Source organism: Phaethon lepturus, unplaced genomic scaffold (genome assembly GCF_000687285.1).
Source record: "Phaethon lepturus isolate BGI_N335 unplaced genomic scaffold, ASM68728v1 scaffold18793, whole genome shotgun sequence".
Classification (NCBI taxonomy): Eukaryota; Metazoa; Chordata; class Aves; order Phaethontiformes; family Phaethontidae; genus Phaethon; species Phaethon lepturus.
In genome coordinates this window covers 31,281-44,322 of record NW_010527188.1, presented here as the reverse complement: position 1 = coordinate 44,322, position 13,042 = coordinate 31,281, and the positions used below count along the sequence as shown (strand labels likewise).

The window sequence follows — 13,042 nt, the reverse complement described above, 5'->3', positions numbered from 1 at the left end:
GATATGATGACTGCAAAGGAGCCTTGTTCAGTCACCATAACTTGAGACTTGACAATGTTTTTAAGAAAAAATACTGAGATGGTTTTAACAATTTTCTTTAGTAGGCTCAGCGTTTGACCTCTTCTGATTACTAGCTGTATGTATGTTGAGGAAACACTTGGAATACATTCCCAATGTGCAGAAGTTTAAAAAGGAGAAAATTTTAAGATGAAGAATAAAAGATTATGAATAAAAATGGAGCAGATGCTTTCAAGTTACTTTGCTTCTCTCTTTACAGAGGAAGATAATGGAGAGCTGCCTAGGACAGGGAACATATATCCTCGTGTACTAGGGAAGGAGTTAGCTATAACATCATAATACTATAAATGGTTTTGAGAGATTGGACACTTCTAAGGTAGAGTGTCAAGTTTAGTTAAAAATACGTATGTGCAGCTTAAAGGAAATGTTGTCAATGAGTAAAATAATTATTAAAATATATCACTAATGTTCAAACTAAAACTTGCAGAGAGGCAATCTGGACGTGTGCTGTTCTTGTCTTGCTGAAGTTTGCAGAAACTCCTTTGTAGAACATACTACACACCTGTTCTAGCACAAGTTTCTCTGCAAGTGTATTAATTTGAAGTAACTCTTGCTTAAGAAATCAAGGATGACTCAATCAGATTGTTATGATTTATTTTATTGGGTAGCTGGCTACATAAATAATGTATAGTGAGAAAAGCTAAGTGTGTATTTAGAGCCTATCCTGTATTTTGCAGTAACTGCTGCACATGTGTACATGCATTCTCGTAAATGTGAGATGCTGCATTCCTGAAAGCAAATGGGGGTCACAAACTGTAAGATCTTTCCGTTTCTTAACATCTAGTAACGTATGTCAGCCATCCGTCTATGTAATGGCGATTCAGAAAGATATGTTTTTAACATTGTCTGCGTCGGAACATAATTGCTATTGATTTAATAAGCTATGGGTATCTTTACTAAAGAATGTATATTTTCTGATACAGTTAGTCTGGATGAGGAATTTCACTTGTCAGGCTTTACTTTTTTAGTTGGAGATACATCTCAGGTAGCTAAAGATATTTTTAAGGATATTTTAGAATTGTTAGATTTTAGATTAAGGATAGAAATAATTCCTGGTACTTACTGCTAATAACTAGCTAATGAAATTGAGGCTGACTAGGAAAACAAGTCACATCCACGTGAATGGCAAGGAAGTGAAGATAGCGTTGCTGAAGTTGGAGGTTAAGATGGGGATCTGTGCAATAGTCGGCACATATGTCACTTCGATAAGAAATGTTTAAAGTGTTGCAAAATAAGGGGTTAGACTTAGTTTGGCACTGTCTAAAGAATACGGCTGGTTTGTGATAAATGGAGGAACGCTAAGCTTTTGGTGTTGATTGGCTGATGTAATCTCTGATCAGGAAGGATGAATTGTGAGTTGTTTTCCATCCCTCAGGTTGTGGCCCAGGTGTTTTAGCCGACGCCAAGATGCGGGTATTTGAGCGTTGTGTGTACTTTGGCGATTCGTGCCAGGACGTGCTGAGCACCCTGGGGTCTCCGCACAAAGTCTTCTACAAGTCCGAAGATAAGGTGAGGGAATTGATTCAGGCACAGGACTTTGTCTCTGTTCAGTGCTGTCTCGGTTTAATCACAGGGCCTGCGTTTTGCAAGGCCAGTGAAGTTAAACTTCCACGTAGCCCAGCTTATGAGTGCTTTCCTTGACATGTAATAGACCAGGATGAACCATTATATAATTTGATTTTAAAAAGCTTTTTTTAAGCTAAATCAATGCAAATTTGTTTAAATTTTAAAAATTGCATCATTTTAACTGGTTTAAAAATTGATAAAAATGGGAGCACTTTTGAATCCGAATGAGCCTTAGCAAGTGTGTACTACCTATTTTTAATTACATTTTATGTAAAATAACTTTAGAGTGTACTTTGATCCTTTCCTAATGTTTTTGCATAGCAGCATATAAGTAAACCTTTTGCTTCAGGTAACTAAACAAGAAAATACCTGATGTGTCATGGAGCACTGTATCTTATGTATTTGAACAAGGGCTTCAAATGAGATTATGGCAATTTGTTTGAATGTAGTGAGGTTGTTAATGGCATTCATCTTTGTGAGCATTATTAAATACATTTGAAAAATGTGTTTCTTGCAGATGAAAATCCATTCACCCTCGCCCCATAAGCAGGTCCCATCAAAGTGCAATGACTACTTCTTCAATTATTTCACACTTGGAGTGGTGAGTGGGAAGCTTCCATAAACAAATTCACATCAAGTTTTGATTTAGCTACACAGCAATCGTTTTAGAAGGCCAAGGACTGTGGGAGGCAAGAGACTGCAAAACTCTTGAGTGCTGCCCTAGGGATCTCTGGATATGAAGAACACCACTGACTTTTCTCTAGCACTTGCAAATTCAATCAGTAACATCTTATCTCCACCAGTGGATGGAGGGCTCTTTATGTTTGCGCTTTGGCATTCTTTTAGGTGTTCTCCCTCTGCTATGCCTGATGCATAGATGGTACTAGTTCTTGTTTCTGAAATCCATGTTCCTGTCCCACAGAACTGACATAGGTGTATCAATTGTGAAAGTTTGCGGAGTTGTGGGATGCAGTTCAACCCTCAGGTCCCTCCTTACAGCTATTTTGCTTTAGTCTATGTTACTGTAAATAATATGCAGAAAAACAAAACCTCCTTAGAATACTTGCCAACATTAGAAAATGAAACTGCAGTTGTGATTGAGTGCTGGAGGAAATGTGTGTGTGTGTGTGAGTTTACAAATAGTCTCATTTTCAAATACTACTTTACATAGTTCCATTCGGTTCCAATGAGTACTATTGTTACTAATCTCAGGTTAGTTTGGGGAAAGCCACTTTTCCTCTATCCACATTGCTTCATGTCTGTTTTTTCTTTAACAGGATATTCTCTTTGATGCAAACACTCACAAGGTGAAGAAATTTGTCCTGCATACAAATTATCCTGGTCATTACAACTTTAACATGTGAGTGTAAAGAACTGGTCTGTTAAAGAGTATTTTAAAACACCTGAAAAGGAACTCTTATGTACCCTTTGTAGAATCCCAGTATTTTTTTCCGCAAGAGTTTTTGGTTTATCTGGTAACCCATGGAGGTTTCAGCCATCATTATTAGCACTTTTAAAAAATTATTTTATTTTTACTTTTAAATGCCTTTGTAGTGTAAAGTATGTCTTAAAGCAGTAAACGTGGTAAGTTTAGTTCTTGATGCAGCTATAATGTGCAAACTCTCTCTCTTGCTAGAGGTAAGCTTCATATTAGCAAGAGTATCCATTTACTGGTAGGTAGGCTGCTTTCTCCCCCCCAACATTATTTCAGTTAGTGATTAAAAAAAGAAAATTTCTCTCATGCTTCTGAACATATCTTCAATATTTTAAAAATGTAAACTCTTTAGGTGAGTAATATGAGTTAAGGAATAAGTGGTTGTCTGATTAAAGCAAGCGTGTTTTCAGGCAGTTGGTGTTGGTGACAGGGAAATCTATAGTACCGTTTCTAAGCTGAGTATTTCTCCATCCACTCTGCACATCCACACAGAAGAGTAATTTGTGCAGAAGGACCTTTTGAGTCCTTTCGAAAACTATATTAGGATGTTGCCAAGCTGCTGCCTTTTTTGATGTAGAAATAAGAACTTTTCTTATTAATCTGTTAGCGTTGAGACTCTCATTTTATCACTCATGTGACTTCTCATTAAACTAGTTAAGAGCCCTAAGTTTGTGCTATGCAGTTTATTGAGTCTTCTGTTTTCTAATAGCTTTATGATTTGTACTTTCTAGTTACCATCGCTGTGAATTCAAGATTCCACTAGTCATTAAGCGAGGTGAGTAGTTCATCTCTTGACCTGCTTCAGGGGGCACGTACCACCAAATGCTCAAAGGGGAGGTATGATCAGTTTTATTTCTAATGCATCCTTCATTATCGGAGGATGCGAACAGTGGAAGTCATGGAGACAAGAGGAGAAATTTTGGGGTTATGTTTCTGTTTAAGTGAAAAAGATACTTCAGGACAAGTTAGCAGTTCTCTGGATTTTACGTACCCTACCTTGCTTACTTACTTGGATGATACAAATATTTAGCTGCAACATCACTAATTTTCTGTAATACAGCCACTCTGCTAAAATCAATTACCTTGTGCCCGGAGGCTCAAAATCTGTAAGGCAGTATTAGTCTGAGCTGGTCTGTCCAAAGCACTGTTGAACTTTTTAATCCTGAACTTACTCTTGAAAGGCTTATTTGTGGTATTTAATATAAACTGGTTTAGCCGGGAATGAGAGCAAACCTCTAGAATATGTTGACTCTATATGCTATAGACAAAGTATGTCGGTTGTGTTCACTGGAAAATCTCTACTTGAAAAAATTACATATATAATCATTAGTGCTGAATTCTTGATAGAGGTAGACTTCTTTTATGTAAGAATTAACAGGTGTACTGGGAAAGTGTGTATTTTGATTATCCAGGGAATACAGGATGCTTGCTAAGGTTTTGGCCAGGGATACTTTCTTCATTTTGATCGTTTTTCACAGAAAGCACTTCCCAGTGTAAAGTGCAGTTCTCCTGTGGCTGTCATAGCAGTTTGAGCATGTAAAAGAATAAAAAACGGGGGGAAGTCTGGATATAGAAGCTTATGCAAGTTGATTTGTACTTCAGCCAAGAGAATAAGCATGGAAGTTCTCTTTTTTAAAAATTATTTTCCCTTAGGTTATTGTGCAATACATGAAAGGCATTCATTTCTGACTTATTTTTATTCAGCTTAAGTAGTGCCATGTATCTCTTCCAAATATGTCTGGGTTTTTGTTTTTGGCTTGGTTTTTTTTAATTCACCTTTCTGGTCTCCAACTTATGTCCAGGACACGTAACAAGTTGAAAAACAAACGTTAATGAATTTTATCAAGAGCCCACCCTCTTCCATCTGATGGCAGTGCCTGATGCAGCTTTCTTAACTCCCTTCTGTAGTTCATCTTCAGACAATAAATTGGCAGCCAGAGTTCAAGTGAACTCTTTCAACATAAAGAGGGCATGTTCATTTAGCAGGTGGAAAATACAGAGGAGCTTTCAATCAAATTAAAGATAATTTGCTGTGTTCGACCTGTTTAGGTCCATTCCCACCGCTTCAGGAAAGCACTGTCAGTATTTGGAAGTCCCCAAACGTATGCTTGAAAGCACCAGCAAACAATTTAAGACTGTAAGCGTAAATGCAGTGCTGTGTCCTTGCCTGCAGCTGTTTTTATTATTTAATAGGTAGGCTGCAATTCCCAAGCTCTCTGCTATCTTTCTGTTTGAAAGAGTGGCATTTTAGTGGATTTCAGGCTTGACAGCTCCCGAGTCTCAAGCTGTCAGTTTTAGCCAGCTTCCTTCCCAAGAGTGTTTGGACTTGATGAGTGGCACGCCGTGTTACCTCAATCGGTGGCTGTGCTGGGCATGTTAACTTAGTGCAGACGTGGCTTTCTTCTATGTAAGGTTACAGCTTAAGCATATGTAGTGTTAGAACCTGGAACTCGCTGTAAATAGGCAGATTTGTTTTAAGCACCTTACCTGGCACTTAATCAATGTTGTTGACAATTCTGGTTGGTAGTAAATGCTGGTAAACTTGTATGTGAATTGATCGAATGCTTGTATGTCTCCTGCTATCTGAACTAACCTCCCAAAATAAAGGATTATGTAGGAGGCTGTTCAAGCGTAAACTATAAAGGCTTTTCTGTTTTTCTTCCATAGATAGCGCCGATTCACAGACTGAAACATGTACAACATACAGCAAGGTAAGTCTGTGCAGAACTGAATGTTTTCCTTCTTTTTCTCAAACCGTGCTGAATTTGCAGTATGCTTTGAAGAAACAATAGCAGTTGTATCATGTTGTTTTAAAGTAGAAAAGTCGAAGGCCGGAAGTTAATATATGGTTTGTGGTTTAAACATTTTGTGGTGCTAAGGATTAAAGGCATTCATAATAACACGCTTCAAGTAAACTAAATTATTCTGTTATTGCATGCTTTACGTTTTAAGATACCTGCAGGTAGAAATAGAACACTAAAATAAGTGATACGGGAAAGCAGTAGCAGTGATGGCTGAATGTTAGCTGGAAGAGCTATTTCTAAACAAAATTTTCACAGAGCTTTTCTACTTAATGTACCTCTTGTGAAGACGTGTAGTATTTAACCAAGAGGGTCCAGTGCCCTTCCACTTTCTTCTGAAGGGTGCCGGTAATGAGATGTTTCTCAGGCAGCAGCAGGGATTACAAAAATGTCACTGCTAGTGTGTCACCTCCTGATGACAGCGAACTCCTTGAAGACTGTCTAGCCTTACCACCTAAATTAAATTCCCAGCTGGGCAGTTGCTGCTGCATGTGTGAGTGCTACGTTAGTTGATTTTTCAACTACTAAGTTGAAAAACTTCTCAAAAATTTTGTTCAGCAGTGTCTTTACAGTTAACAGGCTTGGTTTAAGTCACCAGGGTAGGTGCTGCTCTCTTGGCTCCTGGGGTGCCAAATGAAGACCATCCTTGGTGAATTTTGGTTCCCAAACTGGGGAAAAAAATTTAAGAGTCGGCAACCTGGAAGCTGTCATTCTTTGCTTTTTGATTTGAATTACTTACATCCTTCATTGCTTTGACTTATTTCAGTCTTGTGTGTGAAACTGCAGATTCTTGTTAAGTCTGGTTAGAGTGACGAAAACTGCTGGATGTTCCCAATCATTATAGTGCAGCTTTCCTCTTCTCTTCCAAACTCGTTGCTTAAATCAAGGAAATGCTTTTGGGAGAGGTAGCAGTGATGCTATTTTTCCCCTCTGCAAAGGTATGTAAGAGGATATTTTGCTGAGGTTTCCCACAGCTGCTTTGTTCTCAGAGATGTCCCTAAAATGCTACAGGACTTTCCAGTTCCATTTTACCCATAAGACCCATAGAGTTTGTTTATATTAGCAATTCTAATTCAAAGCTATTTTGAGACAAAAATGAGAATAAACCCCGAGAGGATTTCCTAGCCGTAGTAATGGATAGTTTCCATTACTGAGTGTGGCTTCACAAAATACTTCTGTAAATGCAAGCTCTGTGTTATTTGGCAAATGAGCATGTCATAAACAAAAATGTATGCAACTCTCTTCCTAGATAAAAAGAAGAGTTTTCCTGTGCCTCATTTTAACACAAAGTCTCTGGTATATTTACAGTGGGACAGTATTCAGGATCTTCTGGGGCATCCTGTAGAAAAGCCAGTGGTACTTCACAGGTAAAGATCTCTCCCTATTTTCCTCGTAGGGATTAAGCTGGTTATAGACGATGAATTTAGGCAGAGGAAGGGTGTTTATTGCAGTAGTTACTTTTAGGCTGATAGTTTCAGACTTTTGTGGCCACCTACAAGACTAGGTAGCTGCTCCCAGACAAGATCAACTGACATGCAAAATGAAGAACTTGGACAATTTTGGAACGAAATTTCCAAAATTCCTTTAACTGTAAAATCCAGAGAAGAGCTAAACAGCATATAAAGAAGTATCTCTGTTTATGTGTAATAAATAGTGTAGATTTTTTTTATACTAGTCATATGCATTTCAACAATGTCACATGTAGCACAGCGTGTAGTGCACATGACAGCAATCTGTGTGAAGAAGCCTTGCTTTTATGAGCTTACATAGTTGTTCTACAGTTCTTTTAGGCTGACTAAAGATAGAATAGCGTGCTTATGCTTGCTCATTTTCTACGGGGACTGAGCTGGGTGTTGGGTTAAACAGGCATTACCTGCTTGCAGTGCTATCATTCTATGATACGATGTGAAACTATGATGTATCTTGGGACAAGTGTAAGTCATGGGTACTGAGAAAATACTGCAGCAATTTCAGATACACCTAATGAGGTATTTCCATCAGGCTCTCATGTGACTTTGAGTGTGATTTCCAGCACACACATAGACACACCCACCCCCAAATCATTGTGCCCTTTGCTTCCCTTTACTCCTTTTTATTCCAATGATATTGTTAGAGCGGAAGCCATGTAAAGTAAAGCTGGGGTGAAATAGTGATTACCTAGAGCCCTTCTATTTTTCATCTGTGGTGTTGAGAGTAGTTCAACCGCAGTTTGCTTTTCTGAGTGCATCTCAAAAGTCTCAGACACGGAATTTGAGAAACTGACCAGTTACAAGAAAGGCCAAAAGGTAAATACTTTTCAGGGGTGAGGCTTGGCTGTAATCTAAAATCCATTGCAGTCAGCAGGAGTCTGCTATTGTTGTGTATACGATCCAAAAAAATCTGGAAATAGATGAAGGACAAATGATAGATTAATCTTGAAAAAATACTGTTAATTGAAATTTGGATTATTCTATTTCAGAACCTTACAGGCTAATTTTTTAAACATGATAAAACCAGTGAATTAATAGACAACATACAGTAAATACATTTGGTAAAGGCTGAGAAATAGAGTGAAGAGTGGGAAAGGATCTTGCACAAAAATAATTTGTAATGAATTACATGCTGCTTCTCTTCCTATGTATCTGCTTATTTTCAGGGTTCTTCTGTTCAAGGTCAGTGAAGGAGAGTTTTCCTGTAGAGGCTGTTAGTAACTTTTGGATTACTTTCTCCCTGAGTATTAATAATGGCTCTGTGACATTAAGCAGAGGTATCCTCTAGCTCACTTGGAGTCTAGCAGTGCTGTTGCGTAACATAGATTTACTTTCTTTTGGTGCCAAAGATGCCATAATTTACCTTACATTACTGAGTGGTTATTCTTCCCTAAGACGTTCCTGATCCTCACACGTCCATGTATGTATTTTTCCTCTTTTTTGTTCAGGTCGTCATCTCCGAACAACACTAACCCATTTGGGTCAACCTTTTGCTTTGGACTGCAACGAATGATCTTTGAGGTTAGGAGAAAAACTTTCATATCTGTTTGAGCAAGAGAAGATGAGTTCACTATTATTACTACTGGCTCCTTATTTCCCATTTCAAGAAAAGCCAGCACTTGGGAGTGGCTGTATTTTTAGAGCTTACTGGCAGAAACAGGCAACTTTCCAATCTCTTCTCTGAGGTTGTGCATTTGCATGTTAAAGCTGGGACTTTGAGTTTGTCACCTAGAACTTTTACTAGCAGGAGATGCACGCACTCAGCTCCGAGTAGTGGTGGAGCATGCTGGTGTTTAAATGTGCCATGGAAATCTAGAGACCGTTTTTAGGAACTAGCCAAGGGCTTGTCGCTTTCTTTTGTTGTTGGGATTCCTTTTTTCAGGAGATCAGTTCCATATTCACCATTTTCACTCTTCTGAGCTCCTATTTGGTGTACAGTTCTTTTAATTTCCCTTTTTCCCTGCCGTCCTTTTGCAGGTGATGCAGAATAATCACATAGCCTCTGTTACTCTGTATGGCCCAACGCGGCCCAGCAGCCAGTTGAGAACATCGGACCTTCCCCAGTGAGCATCCCCTGCAAAGTCAGCTAATCTCAATGCTACAAAATTAGTACAGCGTGCCTTGATTTGCTGCCACTTATAATAAGGAAAGCACGTTACGATTTTTTTTTTCAATAAGCCTTTCCACCCAGGAACGGTGTGGAGGGGAAATTCTCTCAACCCTTCATCATGGGGCATGGAACTGTTGATGGAGGAAAGCAGCTTAGGTGCCTGTGCCGTCGTTTATTCCTCTCCGTTGCCCTCATCCTATGCAGCACAGACCTGAAGAGACTGTCCCACCCTCTCAGCTGGCAGAAGGGGGGAATGGAAGCGGGGCACGTAATGACTGCAAGAGTTAGAAGCACAAACTTTCTGAGCCTTGGAGCATCTGGAAGCAGGTATTGATTTTAGTCTGTTTGTGTTACTGTATTGATGTGGTGGTCACATTTTAAGAAAACGTGTGTGTGTATATATAGATATAAACACATCGGTATTTCTGTGGCTTAGGACATTGTACCAAGTGTGACAAGGATGTATATATGTCCATGATTTCAAGCACCACATCTTTGTGTAACTTTAAACCAAGCAAGTAGCATGTGCATAATACTTGGTTGTAACATTTGCACTACATACACTTTAATTACTTGATAAACGTTTATCTTCACTGAGGAGCATCTGTGTACTGGGTGTGAGTGGGGTGTGATGGTTATTTAATGTACGCTGTGCATAAAGCTTATTTATACAGTGGATCAAATTTATCCACCTTCCTGCACTAATATGTACTTGATATGCTGAAACAATTTTTTTCTGCCATGGCTGGTTTACTAATTTTTTTCATATGCAGTTTAAAAAAAAAAAAAATTCCAGAAGAGGTTGTTTCTATGATTGAATTATGCTTTAGTGAAAAAGTTTGATATAATTTTTCATACTACAGAAAAATGTAATGAAGAAATAGCATTGCCTCGTTTGCCTGTGTTCCAAAATCCTTTATTCCTACTGTTTCCTTAGAGAAAGAAAAGCTGTATATAACGGTATCTCTGAAAGAAATTCCCGAGCTCTGCCATCACCAAGAAAACCTTTTCTGTAACTTCTGATGTATGATTTTAATTTATGCCAAAGGTTTAGCCAAAGACATCCTTACTGTAGTTTCACCATTTCTGTACATACATGCTAACTACACACCCCACCCCAGCAGACAGGATATAGGCTTCTTTCTAGTTGGGAGATGCTGCTCATGACATTTTATCCCAGGAGGATACTTAGGTTTCTAGTTCTCTTACCAGTCTTGTTTGGGAGAAATAGGCGGTCTGTCTTTGAAATATTGAACCCTTTTTAAAAATGGACAAGAGAAATGTATAATTTTATCCCATTTTTAATATTTTGGTGTAGCAACTTGTGATACATAGATGACAATTTTGTGAGTTTTACTATGTGTGTACAGATTTTGTAAATATGACATTTTTGTAATTTTAACTCCATGTACAGTGTAATCCTGTATAGTTTATCAATGAATGAGAGATAGGAAATTGAATGTTAACTGAAGTTTTGGGTTCTGGACCAGTAGCAGGCATAAATGTGGCGGGGGAGTGTGTGTGTGTATGTGAGAGATGTTCTTTGCCATTTAGTCTTCCTGTATACTGTGATACTCTAAACTGTTTTGCTAAAACAAACAAAAAAAAGCCCTCTGGAGAATCTTAATGGATAAGGAAAAAGTTACTGTTTACCTTTATCCCTAGGTGTCACTCCTGTTGAATCCCTGTTCAATCTGTGCTGTCTCCTGTGATCATTGCTTGCTAAGAAAATTCTATGCCTCAACCTTCCCTTTGTTTCCTCTCTAATTTTAATTTCATTTCACATAGCCCTTCTGTAAATTAAATGGAATAATAATGAGCATGTAACACTGAAAGAAAAATAAAATGAGACTCTCAGTTACTGTTTTTGTGTTAAATACAGTTGCTGGGTGTTTTTTGTAATAAAATCATGGATGGTTTTGCTTTTTTTTCTTATCGATTAGTCCTTTTATTTTACTGTCTTTCAGATGTTATATTCGAAGTACGTGACTAGTGTTCCTCCTTTACAGCCAATACAGTATGTTCTCTGAAGAAGCAGTATAAAAACTAACATAACTTGCAGTCTGTTTCCTAGTAGATGCATGAAAGCATATTATAAATTGTTGCCCTGAAGTGAAGAAGGAAAGTATGGTAGATGGGTAAACCATTGGTAAACCGTGACTTCTGCATGGTGTTAAAAAAATGCAATTGTTACACTCCTGTCAGCCTTAGGGTATCATTAAAATCGATCAAGCTTTAAAGAGTTTGAATATCGTACAACAGAATGAAAGAAATGTCTGCAGTAAAAGGAGCAAGTGTGAATTCTTATACTGCTTTCTTGTGCCCTAAGGTGCTTGAAGGGCCACGTATCCTGAAGTAGCTTAGAAGTTAATGCAGGGCATAAGGAATGGGACTCCCGTTGCCATTCACATTTCTCCTGCTCTGGCTGCATGATGTAGGATAGAGCACTTAGCTCTTCCTCCTCTGGCATCCTTCAGGTTTGGAACATAAAATGACCTTGCATAGTGCTGAGTGTGCACTTGGTGAATTTTATGATCTCTGAATAGAGGTGGTGTGCATGCTTATGCTTGTTACTAAAATAGGACAGCAATCCTGCTAGTAATTGCAATTAACTGTAATTAATCCTTTTCTAGTAAAGGCTCCAGATTAGCTGCAGGAGGAGATAAATTCTTGACGGGACAATTTGAGTAATGGCTACGCAGATGCTACCAATATCCTGCTCTCAAGCATATTGAGTTGAAACTCTTCAGAAGTGTGAGATCAGGACTGCTGCTATAGCATGCACCTCGAGACTTAGGACAGGATGTCAGCAGCTAACCAAAGGTATTTAACAACTTCAGTGACTCCCATCTTCACTTGTAATACTCCAGTGAGTCAAAGCGAACAGAACAACGTAGATAATGAAATGTGCTCCCTTAACAGCTCAGATACTTCTTTAGGTCAGTCCCTTCATCTTAAACAATTTCCCTGTAACAGGCGAAAATTAAAGGCAACTTTGCATCTTGGCCACTGCTGATGGGCTGAGCACAAAGCATTTGGCTTTGGGGAGAGGTGGAGCTGGAGCGGGGCACGGGGAGGTAATGTGGAGCAGCTCTTCTGGGTTTCCTCGCCCTTCCTTTGTGACTGCAGCTGTTCATAGCTCACTTCTCTGAGATGTTTTGATTTGTTTGCTGCTATTTGGGCTAAGCCAAGCCAAGCTGTTCCTGGGCTGATGTGTTAGGGGAGCTGGTGTGGAGCCTTAAGGACTTGCTGGCATGAAAAAGGCTAGGTCTGGATGAGGGGGACTGACAGCAGTTTTGAATTGCCAGAATGAAGAGAGGAAAGGAGAGGGAATAGGGGAGCTCTGGGGAAGAAGGTGAGGATGGCAGTGCGGCTGAGACAAGGCTATTTATTTGAACCAAAAGCTGTTCCTTACAGAGGGGTGGCTGCTTAGGGCGCAGCAGCGTGCCGGCTTGCGCTCTGCTGGGCCAGCTGGGCAGAGCACACCTTCCCTTCCCAAAGGAGCCGAGAGATTTGGGCTGTGTCGGATCCCATCTCAGCAGATGCCCTTGTTAGAATTATGTGCGGTTTGATACAGATCCTG

The 13,042-nt window shown here is 39.1% G+C and overlaps 1 protein-coding gene across 1 annotated transcript in view; it reads left to right on the top strand.

The window, feature by feature from the left end:
* Positions 1–11,356, top strand: part of LOC104617883 (chromosome unknown open reading frame, human C16orf70) — a 35,563-nt gene extending 24,207 nt beyond the window's left edge. Inside the window, exons 9-16 of the mRNA XM_010283318.1 lie at positions 1,454–1,587; positions 2,162–2,245; positions 2,922–3,004; positions 3,811–3,854; positions 5,747–5,790; positions 7,189–7,247; positions 8,798–8,870; positions 9,327–11,356. Coding sequence (XP_010281620.1) covers positions 1,454–1,587; positions 2,162–2,245; positions 2,922–3,004; positions 3,811–3,854; positions 5,747–5,790; positions 7,189–7,247; positions 8,798–8,870; positions 9,327–9,416 — 611 coding nt within the window. The 3' untranslated portion in view covers positions 9,417–11,356. The remainder of the gene's footprint in view (positions 1–1,453; positions 1,588–2,161; positions 2,246–2,921; positions 3,005–3,810; positions 3,855–5,746; positions 5,791–7,188; positions 7,248–8,797; positions 8,871–9,326) is intronic.
* Positions 11,357–13,042: the final 1,686 nt, after the last annotated feature.